Below are 21480 nucleotides of genomic sequence, written 5' to 3' on the forward strand. Positions count from 1 at the left end.
TGCTGGCTTAAAGCCAGTGGGGAGGGAGGGGGCAAGGCCCTTAATTGACTATTAATAGGCCTCTTAAGGACTTCAGTGGCCTCTGGACCGGAAGACCCTCTTCAGCCTGTCCTGCCCTCGACAAAATTGCGGTCAGATGGGAAGGCGACCGGCCCTCTGCCCCACCTCGCAATTCTGTGGGCTCCCCCACACCAGCCTCCTAGCCTGTCTCCAGGGGCCAGTAAAATTCAGCCCTGTGTCTGCTTCATTCAGGCATACAGTGTGCTGGGGCTGACTGAGGTAGAACTGGAGAAATTAGAGTGACTGATGTCATCCTACCGATCTAATTTATTTCAGTGATTTCAGCATGAAACAAAGTGGACACAAGAAATTCCCACCCCCTCCTATCAAAATGTGCACTGAGGCAAAAACAAGGGAAGAACCAATGTAACCAAGACTCATGTTAAATTCCTCCCCAGCCCTCCAGATGACTGTAACTTTACTTGGACAGATGCTACAAATTTCTAGCCCACAGTTCACAGTGAACATTGAGTTATAGCAAAGAATGAGATAAAAGTGGTAAAAGGTCTAATCCTGAATTTGGTATCTCAAACATCTGTGTGCATCCCATCAGAAGTGTTGAAGTGTGCCCACTTGGGACCTCAAATGTTGATGCTGCCAAAATGTGCGGGGTTCATGGCAAAACAGGTGCCTGTGCGCATCTCTGTCATCCGTTATGTTAGTAAGGCCAGAAAGTCATGTCTAGGGGCTACAAATCTCCCTCCCCTTTCTGGAAAGATGAAACAAGCATCACCTCTGCTTCCTTTATGAGGTTGCTTCCAAATGTGTTTTTCTTTAAATTGGCAGGATCTTGGCCTGGATCTGCAGTGGGCTGTATACTTGGTCCCTATGAGGCTGAAAAAGCAGAAACTCCCAACATAGTGAGTCCCATCCTTGGCCCTGCCCTGATCCCAGCCCCTTTGATGTTGATGACTTTGTTTAGGATGGGGGACGCTCCATCACCAATTGATCATCAGGGAAATTCCAGTTCAAAGTCAGGGCCCAAAGGGTCCCGCTTAATCTGCAGCCTTCCAACGGTCTCCTGCTGATTGTGCTGGGGGTGCATTGGAAAGGCTGTGGATTTTTGAAGCCCCTTGTCCATTAGTTCTGTTGAACATCCAAGAACAGACCAGAGGATCACCAGTATGAAAGTAAATGGTGATAATCATGGTTTCAGAATGACAACATCCTACCTAACTAATTTCTGTGCTTTTTCAGAGTGTTAAAGTAACAAAAATGAAGTAAATTTGTCTATTTTTAGTTCAATGGATGTCTCTTTAAATCCAGCCATTGTACCTAAGATGGTTTAAAAGTGACTGCAGTTGAAATTCTTGCACCAAACTTAAATTAATATAATGGAGTAAATTTCCATCTTCACTGGCTGGCGAGTAATCTGGCAGAGAGGATCTCTCACCCATTCTGGAACCTGCCTGATCATTGTTCTATTGATTTTCTTATAATTATTTTCTTGGAATGAGGAGTGGTAGGAAATTGTTGGATCTCACTATGAAAACTGTTTATTCATGTATTACACAGAAAATCAACAAGTTTGTTAGTTTTCAATCATGACCTGTCACAAGAGAATACTTTTAAGTCTACCTTTGGTAAACACAGGAGGATGCATATGTAAGTTATGACACGTGCAAGATTACAGTAACCAATCAACACAAGGGTTGTATGTTACAATCCCTAGGTTACACTAATATGTAACTAGACACTGGATTGTAGGGGAAATTAGAGAAAAATAATCATAGAATCATAAAGCACAGAAGGCGGCCATTCGCCCTTAATGCCTGTATGTGCCAGTTTTTTGTAAGAGTTATCTAATTAGTCCCCTGCTCCTTCCACCACTGTCCCACAAATCTTTCCTTTTCAACTATATATACAATTGTCTTTTGAAAGTTACTATTGAATCTGCTTGAAAATGGAGTCTATTTATGGGAGTTAATGATGACAGAGCTTGAAAGATAACTAGTTCAAAATCTGAAAATTTGCATCAGAGGTGCATGAGTGGAATTGTAGGATATGATATTTAGTCATTTGGTAGTACAGAACCTGAGAATTGCTGAAAATAGAAACATGTTGTCGAAGCTTTTCATCTTGCACTCATCAGGACAATATGCAAGAATAACCAATGTAAGGGAAAACAACAACTTATACTGCATGAGAAGAGAGCGCTGATTGGTTGGCAAGTGAACTCTGATTGGTAGAGGCGTTGCCATGAAGAATGCGCCAGTTTACAGTGACTGGCAGTTACTTGCCACTTATCAACCCAAGCCTGTATGTTGTCCTAGTCTTGCTGCATATGGACATGGGCTGATTCAGTAACTGGGGAGTTGCAAATGTTAATGAACATCGTGCAATCATCAGCGAACATCCCCACTTCGGACTGAGATGATTGAAGGATGGTTATTAATGAAGCAGCTGAAGATGATTGGGCCTAGGACACTACTCTGAGGAACTCCTGCAGTGATGTCCTGGGACTGAGATTATTGATCTCCAACAACCACAACCATCTTCCTTTGTGTTAGGTATGACTCCAACCAGTGGAGAGCTTTCCCCCTAATTCCCATTAACTCCAGTTTTGCGAGGGCTCCTTGATGCCATGCTCGGTCAAATGCTGCCTTGATGGGGCAGTCACTCTCACCTCATGTTGGTGCCTCGGAACTTTTCATTATATCAAAGGTTCATTATAAATACAAGTTGTTGTTGTTGCTGAAACCTCCCACACACAGAAATCTCTTCTAGAAAGCAGAGGCAATTTTAAATTGCTACAGTGCTTTGCAAATGGAAAAGAAAAATATAATATAAAAATGCTTATAAATTAAAACAGGATGGATGCTAGGTTTGTCAATGTAGGTAATTTTTCTCCCTCTCCCTTCTACCAGGATTTTATGAAACATATGCACTGATTTTGTAACAATCCCCTCATGAACTAAATGCAAATGTCACCTTCACAGGTAATGCTGCTGTTACTTATGAATTAAAACTTCATTTTGCTTGTAACATATATCAATTATTTGTGCTAAAGGACAAGAAATAAATCTTTACACTACTGAGTTACACAGTGGAAATATTATGGGGTACTATTGTGTACTCCTGATCTCTATAACAAATGGAGCAATAGGAAGAATCCAAAGCTCTAAGTTACACATCCTCTGCGTTGCTTGGTATCTATGGCTTGCTGTCTCAATGTGACAGAGGCAATTGCCCTGAGATAAGGCAATTACTCTGTTCTTCTTAGGCAGTCCCTCAGTCATCGAGCTTCAGTATGCAGATGATGCTTGCATATGCACTCACTCTGAAACTGAGCTCCAGATCATTGTCGACTCCTTCTCCAAAGCATATGAGAAAATGGGTCTTTCACTAAACACTCGACCATTTCCAACCAGCTCCCACAGCACAACACTCTCTCCCCGTCAATCAAGATCAATGGCGAGATCCTGGAAAGTGTTGACCATTTTCCATATCTTGGGAGCCTCATAGAGTCATAGAATTATACAGCACAGAAACAGGCCTTTTGGCACATCGTGTCTGTGCCAGCCATCAAGCACCTATCTATTCTAATCCCATTTTCCAGCACTTGGCCCATAGCCTTGTATGCTATGGCATTTCAAGTGCACATCTAAATACTTCTTAAATGTTGTGAGGGTTCCTGCCTCTACCACCCGTTCAGGCAGTGTGTTCCAGATTCCAACCAACCTCTGGGTGAAAAAATCTTTCCTCAAATCCCCTCTAAACCTCCTGCCCCTTACCTTAAATCTATGCCCCTTGGTTATTGATCCCTCCGCTAAGGGAAAATGTTTCTTCCTATCTATCCCATCAATGCCCCTCATAATTTTGTATACCTCAATCAGGTCCCCCCTCAGCCTTCTCTGCTTTAAGGAAAACAATCCTAGCCTATCCAATCTCTCTTCATAGCTGAAATGCTCCAGCCCAGGTAACATCCTGGTGAATCTCCTCTGCACCCTCTCCAGTGAAATCACATCCTTCCTATAGTGTGGTGACCAGAACTGTACACAGCTAGGCTGTGGCCTAACTAGCGTGTTATACAGCTTTATCATAACCTACCTGCTCTTATATTCTATGCCTTGGCTAATAAAGGCAAGTATCCCATACGCCTTCCTAACCACTTTATCTACCTGTGCTGCTACCTTCAGTGATCTAGGGACAAGTACACCAAGATCCCTCTGACCCTCTGTAATTCCTTGGGTCCCACCACCCACCATTGTTTATTCCCTTGCCTTGTTAGTCCTCCCAAAATGCATCACCTCACACTTCTCAGGATTAAATTCCATTTGCCACTACTCTGCCCATCTTACCAGCCCATCTAAAACGTCCTGTAATCTAAGGCTTTCCTCCTCACTATTTATGACACCACCAATTTTCATGTCTTCTGCGAACTTATTGATCATACCTTCTATATTCATGCCTAAATCATTAATGTACACTATAAACAGCAAGGGTCCCAGCACCGATCAATACAGTACACCACTGGTCACAGTCTTCCACTCGCAAAAAACAACCCTAGACCATCACCCTCTGCCTCCTGCCACTAAGCCAATTTTGGATCCAATTTGCCAAATTGCCCTGGATCCCATGGGCTTTTGCCTTCTTAACCAATCTCCCATGCGGGACCTTAACAAAAGCCTTATTGAAGTCCATGTAGACTACATCAACTGCCTTACCCTCATCTATACATCTAGACACCTCCTCGAAAAATTCAGTCAAGTTAGTTAGACATGATCTCTCCCTGACAAAGCCATGCTGACTATCCCTGATTAATCCCTACCTCTCCAAGTGGAGATTAATCCTGTTACTCAGAATTTTTTCCAATAGTTTCCCTATCACTGATGTTAGATTCACTGGCCTGTAATTACCTGGTTTATTCCTGCTACCCTTCTTGAATAATGGTCCCACATTCACTGTCCTCCAGTCCTCTGGTACCTCTCCTGTGGCCAGAGAGGATTTGAAAATTTGTGTCAGAGCCCCTGCTATCTCCTCCCTTGCCTCACATAACTGTCTGGGATACATCTCATCTGGGCCTGGGGATTTATCCAATTTTAAGCCCGCTAAAACAGCTAATACTGCCTCCCTTTCAATGCTAATTTGTTCAAGTATATCACAATCCCCCTCCCTGATCTCTATACCCACATCGTCCTTCTCCATAGTGAACACAGATGAAAAGTAATCATTTAAAACCTCACCTATGTCCTCCAGCTCCACACACAGACTACCACTCTGGTCCCTAATGGGCACTACTCTTTCCCTGGTTATCCTCTTGCCCTTAATATACTTATAAAACGTCTTGGGATTTTCCTTTATCTTGCCCGCCAGTATTTTTTTCATGTCCCCTCTTCGCTCTCCTAATTACTTTCTTAAAAGCCCCCTACACTTTTAGGCACTTTGAATCAGCCATAAGCCTCCTTTTTTTTCCTTATCCAATCCTCTATATCCCTTGACATCCAGAGTTCCCTGGACTTGTTGGTCCTACCCTTCACCTTAATGGGTACATGTTGGCCCTGAACTCTCACTATTTCCTTTTTGAATGACTCACACTGGTCTGATGTAGACTTTCCTACAAGTAGCTGCTCCCAGTCCACTTTGGCCAGATCCTGTTTTATCATATTGAAATCAGCCTTCCCCCAATTCAGTACCTTTATTTCTGGTCCATCTTGTCCTTTTCCATAACTACCTTAAATCTTACAGAGTTATGGTCACTATCCCCGAAATGCACCCCCACTGACATCTCTACCACTTGTCCGGCTTCATTCCCTAGGATTAGGTCCAGTACTGCCCCTTCTCTTGTAGGACTTTCTACATACTGGCTCAAAAAGCTGTCCTGTATGCAGTTTAAGAATTCCGCCCCCTTTAAGCCTTTTGCACTAAGACAATCCCAGGTGATATTGGGGAAGTTGAAAACCCCTACTATTATTACCCTATTATTTTTACACCTCTCTGAGATTTGCCTACATATCCTCTATCTTTCCCTGACTGTTTGAAGGCCTGTAGTACACTCCCAGCCAAGTGATTGCCCCCTTTCTGTTTTTAAGTTCTACCCGTATGGCCTCATTCTAAGATATCATCCCTCCTTACTGCAGTATTTGACTCCTTGATCAACAGTGCAATGCCATATCCTCTTTTACACCTTCCCCTGTCATGCTTGAAGATTCTATACCCTGGAATATTGAGCTGCCAGTCCTGCCCTTCCCTCAACCATATCCTCTCATTGAAGGCAGACACAGACGACAAGGTTTATCATCACCTTAAATGTGTCAGCTCAGCCTTCGGCCAACTGAGGAAAAGAGTATTTGAGGATCAGAATCTCAAACCTGAGACCAAGATCATGGTTTACCGGGCAGTAGTGATCCCTGCGCTCCTGTACACTTTGAAGACTTGCAGAATCTACAGCAGGCACCTCAATGCACTAGAGAAGTACCACCAGAAAGGCCGCCGCAAGATCCTCCAAATCCATTGGCAAGAAAGATGGTCCACAAGCAGCGTCCTTTCCCAGGTCAACCTGCCCAGCATCGGGGTGCTAATCATCCAAAACGAGCTCCACTGGTCAGGACATACCATCCACATGCCTGTCACCAGACTCCCGAAGCAGCTGTTCTACTCAGAACTTGGTCATGGCAGGAGATTCTCCCAGGAGTACAGCATAAACACTTTAGAGATGTCCTCAAAGTATCCCTGAAAAGACCAAACATCCCCATCAACTCGTGGGAGTCCCTGGCTTGTAACTGTCCTAGATGGAAAAAGCTCATTTGGGAAGGCATCGTACACTTCGAGGGACTTCATCGGGAACATGCAGAGGTGAAGTCGAGGCATCGGAGGGAGCGCACAAACCTCATCTACCTGGCCATTCAAACACCACCTGCCCTCACCATGGCAGAATCTGTAGATCACGCATTGGACATAATAGCCACCTCAGAAGCTTTCGAACCAAAATGGAAGCAAGTCATCCTGAATCCCGAGGGACTGCCTAAGAAGAAGTGTAATTGCCTCATCTCAGTGCAATTGCCTCTGTCAATTTACACTACCTGAAGGTGGGGAGAGAAATCTCTCCAAACTTCACCCATTCCCTCTCTAACCTCAATTCCTCTTCCCTTCCAGCTGAGGCTTTCAGCTTGTTTCGCCCCTTTTCTTCCTATTTCCCTTTCCCTCCTCTCCCACTTATTGAGTTACATATTCACCTGCTCCACCCCACAGCTCGCCTTTCCCTCCAACTGCTCTTTCTTTCTAAAGTGATTCCAATTTCCCTGCACTATATTCTACCCTCTAACCCTACTTGACCTGAACGCTCGATCCTGAATCCTCATGTACAACACCAATGTATATTTCTCAGGCACCGTATATCTGCAAGGGCTGGCGTGTATAATGGTAAATAGTAACACCATTATTCTTTAAGTTTTGTAAGTTTCCTTTATTAGTTGTGAGTTTTCAGGTGGTGGCACTGGGACAATCTAATGTGTTAGAAAGGAATAATCAATAGACAGCTCAGACAGGGGGAAGGAGACAGACAAACAGACAGAGCCCACACACAAGCCAGGCTGTCCGGCTCTCGGATGTTATGAAACTTTGCCGCAGTTGTTTTGTAACGGTTGCACTCGGCCCGCCCCCCTTCCCGCTCTCATCCAATGGTCGCTGCGATCTGCGGTCACGTGCGAGTGGCGGCTGGTTTGTCTGCAGCCGGCGGCTGTGAGTGCGCATGCGCCTGCCAGTCGAACATGTCGGCTGATCCGGACGGAATGACTGACGGCGGCGCTGAAGCGGCGGGCAACAAACCTCGGGACAGCCCAGGGCTGCCGCTGATGGGCCGGCACCGCCTGTCCCCACAACCGGCGGCGGCGCTGGAGCAGTGCTGGCTGGTCGGGAGCTGCGGGGCTCTGCAGCCCGAGCAGCTGGGGAGCCTAGTACAGTGTCTCCTGCACCGCATCAATAGGCGAGGCGGCGGGCAGCCGGGGGAGGGCCCCGGCACCCGGCTGCCCGAGGCCGACAGCCCGCTCAGGGGAGGAGGCCTCCTGGACTGTGGCGGCTGCCGAGAGCTGCTGTCTGAGCCCGTCACCTTGCGGTGCGGTCACACTTGGTGCCGGCGCTGCCTCCGGCGGAGTCCCCGATGCCCGGGTTGCGGGGAGGCGGCCGCCGGCACTCAGTCTCTGCGCTCCAATGTCGTCCTCAGCCACCTGTTGCCCAAGTGGTTCCCGGCCGAGGCGCGACGTATTCGGAACAAAGTGAAACTGGAGGAGCTTCTGGCCGAGTGTCGCTTCCCGGAGGCGTTAACCCTGCTCGAGCAACTGGAATTGAGTAAGTGTCGGGACGGGAGAGGAGGAGGAGGGGGGGGGGTGGGAGCTGCTTTTCTGTTTGAGATTCAGAGATTTCACTCCCTTCCCTGGGTTTGACGAGTTCTGTTGTGTAACGAAGCGCTACATACACAGGGTTGTATAAGACTGGGAGGGGCACGTGTCTGAGCAATGATTCAGCCTCTTTAGGGGATTGATTAGTGACGGGTTTTTTTTAAGTGTTTACATTTTGGTTTTATTCAGGTCTTAGATGGTTATACTGCAACCGTATCAGCTTTGTTACCCATGAGCTTACAGTCCTCCCAGACTGCAACTGTCTTTGTTATGCAAGCACTTCTAGTTTTTTTGTGCGAAGTTTTATTCATAGTCGCTTTCAGAAGCTGTCGCTGCAGTTCTGTCTTCTACAGAGTCCTGTTTATTTGCCACGACGTTTCTTGCAGCCCTTTCATTTTACAAGATAGATGTGTGATTAAATAGGGCAGAGTGGATCTTGTAGCGGATAGGCATCAAATATAATTGTGTTAATTAAAGTATTAAATATGTAGTGTATGTTTTCAAAATCAGTAGACACGGAGCAGGAGTAGGTCCCTCGAACCTGCACCGCTGTTCGTTAAGATCATGGCTGATCTGATTGTAACCTCAACTCCACATTCCCACCTACCCACAATAACTTTTCACCCCCTTTGCTTATCAAGAATCTATTACCTCTGCATTAAAATTATTCAAAAACTCTGCTTCCACTGCCTTTTGAGGAAGAGAGTTCCAAAAACTCACGACCCTCAGAGAAAAAATTTCTCATCTGTTGTAAATGGACGACCCCTCATTTTAAACAGTGACCCCCTAGTTCCAGATTCTCCCACAAGAGGAAACAAACTTTCCACACCCATCCCTCAGAATCTTATAGGTTTCAACAAACTCTTCTAAATTCCAGCCTAGCCTGTCCAACCTTTCCTCATAAGACAGCCCACCCATTCCAGGTATTAAGCCGAGTAAACCTTCTCTGAACTGCTTCCAATGCATTTACATCCTTCTTTAAATAAGGAGACCAGTATTGTACTCAGTACTTCAGATGTGGTCTCGCCAATGCCCTGTATAACTAAAACATAACCTCGCTACTTTTGTATTCAATTCCCCTCGCAATAAATGAAAACATTCTATTAGCTTTCCTAATTTCTTGCTGTACCTGCATACTAATCTTTTGTGATTCATGCACTAGAACACCCAGATCTTCTGCAATCTCTCATTATTTAAATAATATGCTTATTTTTATTCTTCCTGCCAAAATGGACAATTTCACATTTTCCCACATTATACTCCATTTGCCAGATCTTTGCCCACTCACTTAACCTATCTATATCCCTTTTGTAGCCTCCTTATGTCCTCCTTACAACTTGCTTTCCTACCTATCTTTGTGTCGTCAGCAAATTTAGCAACCATACCTTCGGTCCCTTCATACAAGTCATTTATATAAATTGTAAAAAGTTGAGGCCCCAGCACAGATCCGTGTGGCACACCACTTGTTACATCTTGCAGTAATAACCTGTTATAACTGTAGACCACCTAAACATACAAACTCACATAGCACTTAGATTTAAAAAATATTCAATAGACTGCAAATAATTTGAGCTGTTTAGGTCAATATTACCAAGCTTGATCCCATGCTGCCACAAGTACTGGGGCAATACAAGTTTCTAAATGATAAGAAATTAAAGTGTCTTTTAGCTGTTGTAGTTATTATTGTTGGCTGCTCATTATACAGGAAGTGATTTGGCCTGGCAATTCCATTTACTCATCAGCCCTGACCTCACCCCTCCCTATCCCTGTAACCCACTAGCTAAATACTGGCATTTTCCTACTTATTGGAGACAATCAAAATGTCAGCTTGAGCTGATCTGAAGGAGCAAGCATATTGATCAATCACCAGATCCTAAAAAGTATATGGGGAGATCTAATTATTTAACTAAAAGTTAAAGGAAGCATGAAAATTAAAGAAAAAGCAAATAATTGCACAAAGATGTGTGGCAGGTCAGAAGATTGGACAGAATATTTTTTAAAAAAGCAGTGAAGAATGATTAAAAGATTAATATGGAGGGAAAAATTATAGTATGAGAGAAAGCTAGCTAGAAATATAAAAACATGAGTTTCTATAGATATTTTAAAAAGAAAAGTGTTAACGAAGTGAGCGTTGGTCCTATGTCAGTTCTGTCACTTTGTAACTGTTGTGACTGTACTACTTCTTTGGCCTCCTTATCTCGAGAGACAATGTGTAAGCGCCTGGAGGTGGTCATTGGTGTGTGGAGCAGCGCCTGGAGTGGCTATAAAGGCCAATTCTAGAGTGACAGGCTCTTGCACAGGTGCTGCAGAAAAATTTGTTTGTCGGGGCTGTTACACAGTTGACTCTTCCCTTGCGCCTCTGTCTTTTTTCCTGCCAACTGCTAAGTCTCTTCGACTCGCCACACTTTAGCCCCGCCTTTATGGCTGTCCGCCAGCTCTGGCGAACGCTGGCAACTGACTCCCACGACTTGTGATCAATGTCACAGGATTTCATGTCACGTTTGCAGACGTCTTTAAAGCGGAGACATTGACGGCCGATGGGGCTGATACCAGTGGCGAGCTCGCTGTACAATGTGTCTTTGGGGATCCTACCATCTTCCATGTGGCTCACATGGCCAAGTCATCTCAAGCGCCGCTGACTCAGTAGTGTGTATAAGCTGGGGATGTTGGCCGCCTCGAGGACTTCTGTGTTGGAGATACGGTCCTGCCACCTGATGCCAAGTATTCTCCGGAGGCAGCGAAGATGGAATGAATTGAGACGTCGCTCTTGGCTGACATACGTTGTCCAGGCCTTGCTGCCATAGAGCAAGGTACTGAGGACACAGGCTTGATACACTCGGACTTTTGTGTTCCGTGTCAGTGCGCCATTTTCCCACACTTGGCCAGTCTGGACATAGCAGTGGAAGCCTTTCCCATGCGCTTGTACTTAGAATACTGTATATAGCTATGGTTGCTGCAGTAAAGGATGGATATTGCAGCTATTGAAAGGATAAGGAAGAGGATAACCAGGATTAAGGAGGGGCTGAATTATAAAGTGATTATGCAAACTGGGCATGTTCTCAACACCAGCTTGTATTTATGTAGCATCTTTGATGTAATAAATCATCCCAAAGCATTTGTTAGGAACATTATCTTTTAGAAAAGACACCAAACCACAAGGAAATATTAGGACAGATGCCCAAGGAGTAAGGTTTTAAGAAGTGTCTTAAAGGAGGAAAATGAGGTAGAGAAATGGAGAGGTGTCAGGAGGGTATTCCAGAACTTGTGGCCTAGGCAGCTGAAGGCAAGGCCGTCAGTGGTGGAGCAATTAAAATTGCAGATGCTCAAGAGGTCAGAGTTAGAGGAACTCACTGGAAAAGAAAAGGTTGAGGTGATAGGACTGCTGTTTTTAGGATTCTAAAGGGATAAAATTATGTACAGAATGACCAGCTGTTTCATCTTGTCCAGAGCAGTTGAACTTGAGGACACTAGCTACACTTGAAGGGGGGTAAATTCAAATTCTGCAGAAACATTAGTTCAGTAAGCAAGCGGTAATTCTATTGGACAGGCTCCATAGGAAGATGGTGGAAATGGATATTGTTGATTAATGCAATGTGCGATACAACATGTATGTGGCAAGAGTAGCATTCCTAGGAGGTATAGGTGACTTTGGACCTGTAGTTACCAAAGTTTTCTACCACTGGAGGCTTTTCTTGCCTCATGTCTAGTTCTATTGTAGATTTAATTGATAGCGATTGATTTCCACAATTTTGTTATATTGTGCAACTTTCAGGATGGTCAATGGACTCTGGTCTTTTCTAGTCTAGCAATTCCTATGTTGATCGCTTGCCATCTGAAGTAGTGTTTTAACCTGTCCTGAACATGCATGCATCTTCCTATACTGCAAATGCACTAGCTTAACAGTGATGAGTAAGTGCAACTGTAGAGTATGGATCTCAAATTTTACCATATGGTTGCTAGAAGCACATAGATATGAGAAAAGTTGTACCAGGACTTCAATGGCCAAGTAAGGTTTCCCATAGCTTAATCCAACCTCTGAGTCAATAAATTATGATCATTAATATATTTAAACTTTTACATAGAAGGGAGAGTTCCACACAACGCGCAAGCAGTGCGAGAAGCCTTGTCACTGGTGTTCTCTGCTGAAACTTCTTGGTACAGAATGCTGATAGTCAATTTGTATTTTGAGTGTCTGACCTTTTTTTTTTAGAACCCAGTGACGCCCTACAGAGCTACAGGGCTGATTCATATGCAGGTCTTCAACTCTTCAGAGAAGCTATTGAAGATATGGAAGCAGGGTGTTCAAGAAGGCCTGCTTGGCCAGAGGTAGGCAAGATTGTGTATTTCATAGTTAAGGGGAAACTGCAGTCTTGCCCAATCCTAATTAATTTAGTGATCAAACTAATTTTTTCCATCATCTCTCCTTATCCACAATCTTATCATAGTTGAATCCTGTACTTTGACCCTTAATCTACATTTCTTATAAATCGAAATTTTACAAGGACACTTAATGCAGTACTTCTTCAGTTCCTTTCTTTTGTGAGCCATTGAACAAAATCCCATCTGTGGCTTCAAAGGGATTCAGACAGACTTAGTGAGTGGGCAAGAACATGGCAGATGGAATATAATATGGAAAAATGTGAGGTTATCCACTTTGGTAGGAGGAATAGATGTGCAGAATATTTCTAAAATGGTAAGAGATTAGAAAATGTAGATGAATAAAGGGACCCGGGTGTCCTCGTCAATAAGTCACTGAAAGCTAACATGCAGGTGCAGCAAGCAATTAGGAAGGCTAATGGTATGTTAGCCTTTACCACAAGAGGATGAGAGTACAGGAGTAGCGAAGTTTTGCTTCAGTTGTATAGAACCTTGGTTAGACTGCACCTGAAGTACTGTGTGCTGTTTTGTCCCCCTTAGGAAGGATATTATTGCTGTAGAGGGAGTCCAATGGAGGTTCACCAGACTTGTTCCCGGGATGGTGGGACTGTCGTATGAAGAGAGACTGGGGAAACAGGGCCTGTATTCTCTAGCGTTTCGAAGATTGTGAGGTGATCTCATTGAAACCTACAAAATACTGAGATAGACCGGGTAGATGCAGCTAAGTTTCCCCTGGTTCAGGAGTCTAGAACCAGGGGACACCATTTCAAAATAAGGGCAAGCCACTTAGGACTGAGGTGAGGAGAAATTTCTTTACTCAGAGTGTTGGGAATCTTGAGTATTCTACCCCAGAGGGCTGTGGAAGCTCAGTCATTGAGTGTGTTTAAGTAGAGATTGACCTATTCTAAATACAAATGACATGAAGGGATATGGGGATAATGTGGGAAAAAGGCATTGAGTTGGATGATCAGCCATGATCATACTGAATGGCGGAGAAGGCTCGATGGGCTGAATGGCCTACTGTTCCTATGTCCCTATGTTTCTGCCTATTCTGGTAGTTTAGGTGGACATGGTAATATTGAAGGAAGAGTGGAAAGTTTGTTCTCCTAGTGTCCTATGCACATATTGATGTTTGCTTTTACCCATGTAACAGAAGTAACTCCAATTCAAAGTGGTTCATTTGGAACATTTGAAACATAAGTAAAATGCAAGTACTTTGTTTCTCCATCTCCCTCGTGTACCTACTGTGTCCAAATTGGAAAGGTTTTTGTTTTTCAGTGCTAATATCCCTGTCCTCATTGAATACAAAAAAACCTTTAATCTTTAGGCATTAGTAAAGCCCAATTTTAAACTCCATTGAATCTGCATTAGCCTGATCCCTGTTTTAAAGTGCAAAAAAAAAGCATCACATTCGATGTTAATATGCTTGCTAGTGCTATAAAATTCTTTGCATTTGTTTCACAAGTAATTTAAGAATTGTGTTTTCACTGTGCACAGCAGATGGGTAAGAGCCGTTCTGGAACAACTATTTTTATAACGTAATTAAAAAAAAAACTATTTGGATTGCCTTAAAAGGTAGCGTCAGGGTTGCATGCGAATACAAAAGCAAAGTACTGTGCATGCTGGAAATCTGAAATAAAAACAGAAAATGCTGGAATTACATAGCAGGTCTGGTAGCATCTGTGGAGAGAAAAGCAGAGTTAATGTTTCAGGTCTTTGACCTTTTCATCCGAACTGGGGAAAAGTTAGAAATAGGTTTTGAGCAAATTAAAGGGGGGGAGTTGAGAAAAAAGAACAAAAGGGAAGGTCTGTGATAGGGTGAAGGGCAGGACAGATTAATTGACAAGTTTCATGGTGCTAGGCCAAGCGGGGTCGTAATGGGACAAAAAGCAAAAGATGCGTCCACAGGAGGTGTGACTGACTGACAGGATGGCTCCTGTCCAAATGCACAATAAAGGAAATGAGAGGAAAATCAAACCAGCAAAGAAACACAAAACAAAATTATTGAACTCAAATGTTGAGTCTGGAAGTCTGTAAAGTGCCCAGTTCAAAGATGAGGGGCTTGTGTTGAGCTTCACTGGAACACTAGCAGTCCAAGGACAGAAAGGTCAGTGGCAGCAAGTTGGAGAATTAAAATGAATGGCGACTTGAAGCTCAGGGTCAAGCTTACGCACTGAATGTTGATATGAAAAGTGGTCATCCAGTCTGTTTGCCCGCACCCCCCCCACCGCCAAGTGTGGTTGTCTTTACATTTTTTGGTTCTTCCACTGCAAAGGGCACTGATTTTTAAGGTGGTTGGAAAAAAAAGTAACTGATATGAGGCAAAACTTTTTTATGCAGTAGTGAGTGATTAGAATCTAGATTGCACTGTCTGAGAAGTGTGGTGGAGGAAGATTCAATCGAGGCCTACAGAAGAGAACTGTATAATTTCTGAAGAAAAAATTGCAGGGCTACAGGACAAAGGCATGGGAATGGGACTAGGTGAATTGTTCTTGTAGAGAGTTGGCACAGACGCATTGGGCCACATGGCCTCCTGTGTTGTAACCATTCTGATTCTATTACATTTCTAACTTTTCCCAATTCTGATGAAAGGTCACAGACCTGAAATGTTAACTCTTTTTCCACAGATGCTGCCAGACCTGCTGAGTATTTCCAGCATTTTCTGTTTTTATTTCAGGATTGCATGGTTAAGTTGAAATTGTAATCTGGGCAAAGTTACCATAAAGCTGATCATTTGTTCAAGTTCACATGTAAATGTGTCTTGTACTGCATTTAAAACAACTGTGTCCATGTTAATTCACCCCCTAGGATGATGGGAAGTTTTCATTCATAATTGATACAACGCGGTGAGGTGAGAGTTACTGCCCTTGATATCAAGGCAGCATTTGAGTGAGTGTGGCAAAAAGGAGTCCTAGCAAAATTGAAATCAGGGGGGAAACTCCACTGACTGGAGTCATACATAGGAAGTCACTGACTGGAGTCATACATCCACAAAGGAAGGTAGTTTTGGTTTTTGGAGGCCAAACATCTAAGCCCTAGGACATCGCTGTAGGAGTTCCTCAGGGTAGTGTACTAAGCCCAAACATCTTCAGCTGCTGCATCAATGGCCTTCCTTCAGTCAGAAGTGGGGGTGTTTGCTGATGATTGCACAGTGTTCAGTACCTTTCGTGACTCCTCAGATACTGAAACAGTCCATGTCCACATGCAGCAAGACCTGGACAACATTCAGGCTTGGGCTGATAAGTGGCAAATAACATTCGCACCACACAATTGCCAGGCAATGACCATATCCAACAAGAGAGAATCTAACCGTCTCCCCATGAAATTCAACAGCATTATAATCGCTGAATTCTCCCACCATCAACATCCTGGGGGTTACCATTGACCAAAACCTAACTGGTCCAGCCCTATAAATACTGTGGCTGCAAGAGCAGGTCAGAGATCAGAAAAGTAACTCACTTCCTGACTCCCCAAAGCTTGTCCACCATCTAGAAGGCAAAAGTCAGGAATGTGATGGTAATTTATAGAAATTTACAGCACAGAAGCAGGCCATTCACCCTATGTTTGTGCACTGATATGCTCTTGAAATTACCTGGGGCTGAATTTTCCCAGCCCCTTGGAGATGGGTTTGGAAGCGGGGACGGCAGGGAAAGTACTAGGAAGCCTCTCCAATTGTGTGGAGGGTTCACACCATCCAGAACAAAGTGGTTTGTTTAATCAGCACCCCGATTCACCACCCTAAACATTCATTGCCTCCACCACACTGGCGCAGAGTGGCAGAAGTATGTATCATCTACAAGATGCACTGCAGAAACTTGCCCAGCCTCCTTCAACTGCACCTTTCAAATCCATGACCTTTACCACCTAGAAGGACAAGGGCAGTAGATGTATGGAGACATATCAACTGCCAATCCCCCAAAGCCACACACCATCCTGACTTGGAACTATATTGCCATTCCATCACTGTCGCTGGGTCAAAATCCTGGAACTCCCTTCCTAACAGCACTGTGGGTGTCCCTACACCACATGGAGTGCAGCGGTTCAAGAAAGCACTCACCACCACCTCGAGGGCAATTACAGATGGGCAACAAATGCTGGCCTTGCCAGTGACACACTCAATCCATGAAAGAGTTTAAAAAACTAACACATTTGACTTTTTAATTCTTTTTGGGTGACGGGCAGTTAAATGCATGACTCTCTGGGTTTTACCATGCCAAGGATTGTTGCTAAAAGTCTAACCACAGTTTTTCCTTAAATCTCATATCCCCATTAGGTTTCATGATTCAGTTGGTCACATTTTCTTCATGTAAAGAAGTTAGCTAATGCATGATTTAATTAGTCTGCAAATGCTAAAAACAAGACCAGTGATGGTAATTCAGTTATGACTCAAACTCAAATTGTGGATGGGGTTCAATGCTGTGTATTGAAAGATTATTATGTGATGGTAAATTAAGGGGACAAATATGCTGTCTGTTTAAAGAAAGGATCTTAATATCCATTCAACCTTTAAGAACTGAACAGGTTTCTCCTTCCATTTTTTTTTGTCTCAATTTAAATGGAATGTTTATGACTTGAGTGGCACTGGGAGGATTTATTGAAGTCATGATGTAAAGCAGTTGAGTTGATCATTTACCCCACTATTTGTTTTCTAGTTTGTTGCTTCAGGTATCTAGGCACTAAATTCCTTCCAGCCACCTTCCTAATATTTATACTTGATTTAGATAAATACTTCATAGATTAAAAATTAATTTTAATATCCATGTAACTTTTTAAAGATACTGTTTATAATGGCACAAATTTTCCATGTGTTGATACTGTAACATTTATGCCCATATGTAGATTGTTCAAATTCAAATAGGGGCAAAATAATCCAATAAACATTAGAAAAATATTACATGGTGACTGAATTGGAGTGGAAGCATACTGTGGCAGATAGGATCTGGGTTCAGAGGCATGAGTCTTGCAAGTTCCTGACCTTCGCTGCAGTGTCAGGGAAAGGGACCATCCAAAGGCCAGGCATCTCTGCAAGGAAAAAAAATGAACATATGTGATTCCTCATATCCTACACTTGTGTACCTCCTAAGGCATTTAGAAAGGCTTGGCAATAGATTACCTCTTGTTTCACCAGGCAGACAACAGATGAAAAAAAAAAGTTTTGGTGGTGGGGGGAGGGGTTTGGTGTCGTGGAAAAGGAAGAAAACGTTTTATATGAGTAGCATGAGGCTTATTTAAAAATGCACTCCCATTTCTGGACTAACCCAGAAATTGAGCTCATATTGTGAAATTGAATTTGTAGTTCTTGGTCTTGCAGCAGAAAATTACTATGAAAACTATTGAGTTGTCATTTTTTAAAAAAGACTAATGTTCTTCCAGAGAGGGAACCTGCCATCCTTAGCTAGTCTGGGCTACATGTTGTGGTTGGCTTTTACTGCCCTGAGGGAACTAGTTATGGATAATTACTGGCTGCCAGTAATGCCCACATTCCAAGTACAAGCTATTAAAAAGTTCAAGTAAAACCTAAATTAATATACCTAAGCATTTTGTGCTGTGTGGTGAATGAGATAACAGCAAAACTAAAAGTGAGTCTGAGCTTTCTATTCCATTGTGATTGTGTATGCTGCAATATTCAGTGATCAGTTTTCACGGTTTAACGTGATCTTCAGGATTCAATCTTTCCAACGTTTTTGCCAATATTGATTTTGTGCTAATACATTCAATTCCTCTCAGCTATTTAATACTAACGAAATCTTGTTGTGAATCAGCAGATGTCAAATGTGCCAAAAACTGCAGAGGGAGAATTAGCATGCCTGAGTCGGACCCAGTCGATTCAGTTGCTACCTAGGGTGGAGAACCTTGTTGGTTTGAAAAGGGTTTCTTCGGCTCCACTGCTTTCACGTCAAGAGAAGGCAGTTCTAATGAAAAGAAAGCTGTCTTTCAGTGATCAAGAAATAAAAGAGACTGGTAATGGAAAGAAGAAACACCAAAAGCAGGGTCAGTTACTAATTGAACCTTGTAATGCTAGTTTGCAAAACTGTTACACTGTTTTAGTTAACTCTAAACCCAAAGCTCAACTATTTAAGAAAAATGAGTAAAAGTAATTTATACACTACTTTTCCCATACCAGAATTATTGCTGCTTAATGGAAGTGATTTTAATATTTCTTGTGCTTCAGGTAACTATTGACTAACATCATTAAGGTGGGGGGGGGGTTCTCCTTTTTGTATTTACAGGATATTTTTTAAAAAATAGATTCTATTTTATTACTATGAGGATTTATTATGGAGAAGTGCTGAGTGTTTGTGCTCTCAATGTCAAGCCTAGCACTCCTAATCTGGGATAATTGAATTGTGCTGCTATAAAGACGGTTCTCTGAAATGAAGACTTAAGTAAATGTTTTATTAAAAAAAAAAGTGGTTTGCACTATTTAATTCCACTCTGTATTGTCACAAAACGGTCCTTTTAAGTAACAAAAGTGATCTACTCCTGTGACCAAATTGGGAATATTTCTCTGTGGGTAATGAGCATTTTATTTTTCATTTTATAAAGTTTCTTTCTTAAAATGCACCTTTATTCAGATACTGAACAACTGTTCCATTCGTCAAGTTCTGAGAAAACAATAACTAAGGATCTAGTAGATGCATCAGATTTTGAGTGTTCTCTTTGTATGAGGTAAGAAAACATTCTGTTGGAATGCAAATATGCACCAGAATTAACCCTGAGAAATATCTCTCCCTGTGCTGGTTGTTCTAAGTTTTCAGCTCCTGCATCAATACTAAATGGGTTCAAATAAAGGGGTAGCTTTATTACAGTAATAGCAACCACACTAAACTAAAATACTTGGATAACTTAATGTTAAAAAAAATCCCTTTCACCTGGTCTAATTTAACTTGTTCAGGTAGGTTTTCTGGGTTGCAATTACAAGGTGGCTTGTACTTCTTGGCTTTAGTTGAAAATTGTTTTAGAAGTTTGACCTATTCTCTTTTTTTTTTTCCTCTCCCCCCCCCCCCCCCCCCCCTGTTTTCACTTTCATTTTATTTCTTTAAAACCCCCTTGTTTCCTTTTTTATTACCTGCTAGCCTTTTCACATTCCCTTTCAGCCCCTCCAGTTTACTTTTTCGCATCCCTGCTATATTTTCTATATTAATAATAATCTGTTTATCATGAAACTCTATGCATTGCATGCTTTTTTGCATTAAAATATACCTTTGTGCACAATTCATCTCCTGTTTGAAGATTTCCTATTCCTGATGGGTCAACCCGTTGGCTAACCTTTTTGCTCAGTTATTTGGACCAGATTCTTTCTTATCTCTCTGAACTTTGCCATTTTTCCATTCAGCACCCTTATTTTTGACTGCATTATTTGTGCTTTTGCAATTATTCTCTAACACTCATGCCAAATATTTGTTGTATTTCATTTCCCAGTACTTCAACAATTCTTGTTTCTTTGGACTGGAAACTTGCTGATCTGAGAAGGAGCCCTGGATGCATTCTAAAAAGCATTCTGTCTTTAACCACATACATTATGTATTCACTCAAGCCTTTATTTATTCTTTCATGGGATGTGGGCATTGCTGGCAAGGCCAGCATTTGTTGCCCATCCCTAATTGCCCTTGACAACTGAATGGCTTGCTTGGCCATTTCAGAGGGCAGTTAAGAGTCAACTTCATTGCTGTGGGTCTGGAGTCACATGTAGGCCAGTTGGCAGGCACTAAATAGTAGAGTGCCATAAGGATCTGTGCTGGGGCCACAGTTATTTACAATTTATATTAATCACTTAGATGAAGAGACAGAGTAATGTATCTAAGTTTGCTGATGATACAAAGGTAGGTGGAAAGATAAGCTGTGGGAAGGGCACAGTCTGCAAAGACAGGTTAAGAGAGTGGGCAACAAGATTGCAGATGGAGTATAATGTAGGGAAGTGTGAAGTTATGCACTTTGGTCGTAAGAATAGAAAAGCAGAATATTTTTTGAAAAGTGTGAAACTGGTCCATGTTCAGAGAGACTTGGGTGTGCTTGTACATGGAATGCAGAAAGTTAACATGCAGCTACAGCAAGCAATTAGGAAGTCAAATGGAATGTCGGCCTTTATTGCAAGGGGATTGGAGTACAGGACTAAGGAAGCGTTGCTACAATCGTACAGGGTTTTGGTGAGACCACATCTGGAATACTATGGGAAGTTTCAGTCTCCACATTTAAGAAAGGATGTTCTTGCATTGGAAGCAGTGCAGCAAAGGTTCACAAGATTGGTCCCTGGAATGAGGGGCTTGTCCTATGAGAGACTAAGTAAATTGGGGCTATATTCTCTGGAGTTTAGAAGGATGCTAGGCGATCTCATTGAAGCATACAAGATTCTGAAGGGGCTGGATAGGGTAATCACAGAGATTATTTCTGCTGGTCTGGGAATCTAAAACACGGGGGCACAGTCTCAGGATAAGGGACCAATCATTTAGGACTGAGATGAGGAGAAATTACGTCACTCAAAGGGTTGTGAATCTTTGGAATTCTCTACCCCAGAGGGTAGTGGATGCTCCATTGTTGAATACATTTAAGGCCTGGATAAACAGATTTTTGGTGTCTCAGGATCAAGGGATATGACGAGCAGGCGGGAAAGTGGAGTTGAATCCTAAGATCAGCCATGATGGTTTTGAATGGTGGAGCAGGCTCGATGAGCCATATCATCTGCTGCTGCTCCTATTTCTTGTGTTCT

The 21480-nt window shown here is 42.8% G+C and overlaps 1 protein-coding gene across 2 annotated transcripts in view; it reads left to right on the plus strand.

Moving 5' to 3' along the window:
- Window positions 1–7752: 7752 nt before the first annotated feature.
- The window catches only part of LOC137371894 (LON peptidase N-terminal domain and RING finger protein 1-like), a 28117-nt gene continuing 14389 nt past the window's right edge, over window positions 7753–21480 (plus strand). The window contains exons 1-4 of one of the 2 annotated variants that reach the window (XM_068034895.1): window positions 7753–8346; window positions 12607–12722; window positions 18536–18764; window positions 19349–19442. In XM_068034895.1, the coding sequence (XP_067890996.1) occupies window positions 7770–8346; window positions 12607–12722; window positions 18536–18764; window positions 19349–19442 (1016 nt within the window). In that variant the 5' untranslated portion in view covers window positions 7753–7769. The remainder of the gene's footprint in view (window positions 8347–12606; window positions 12723–18535; window positions 18765–19348; window positions 19443–21480) is intronic. The other variant, XM_068034904.1, reaches the window with a different exon arrangement.

Source organism: Heterodontus francisci, chromosome 1 (assembly GCF_036365525.1).
Source record: "Heterodontus francisci isolate sHetFra1 chromosome 1, sHetFra1.hap1, whole genome shotgun sequence".
Lineage (NCBI taxonomy): Eukaryota > Metazoa > Chordata > Chondrichthyes > Heterodontiformes > Heterodontidae > Heterodontus > Heterodontus francisci.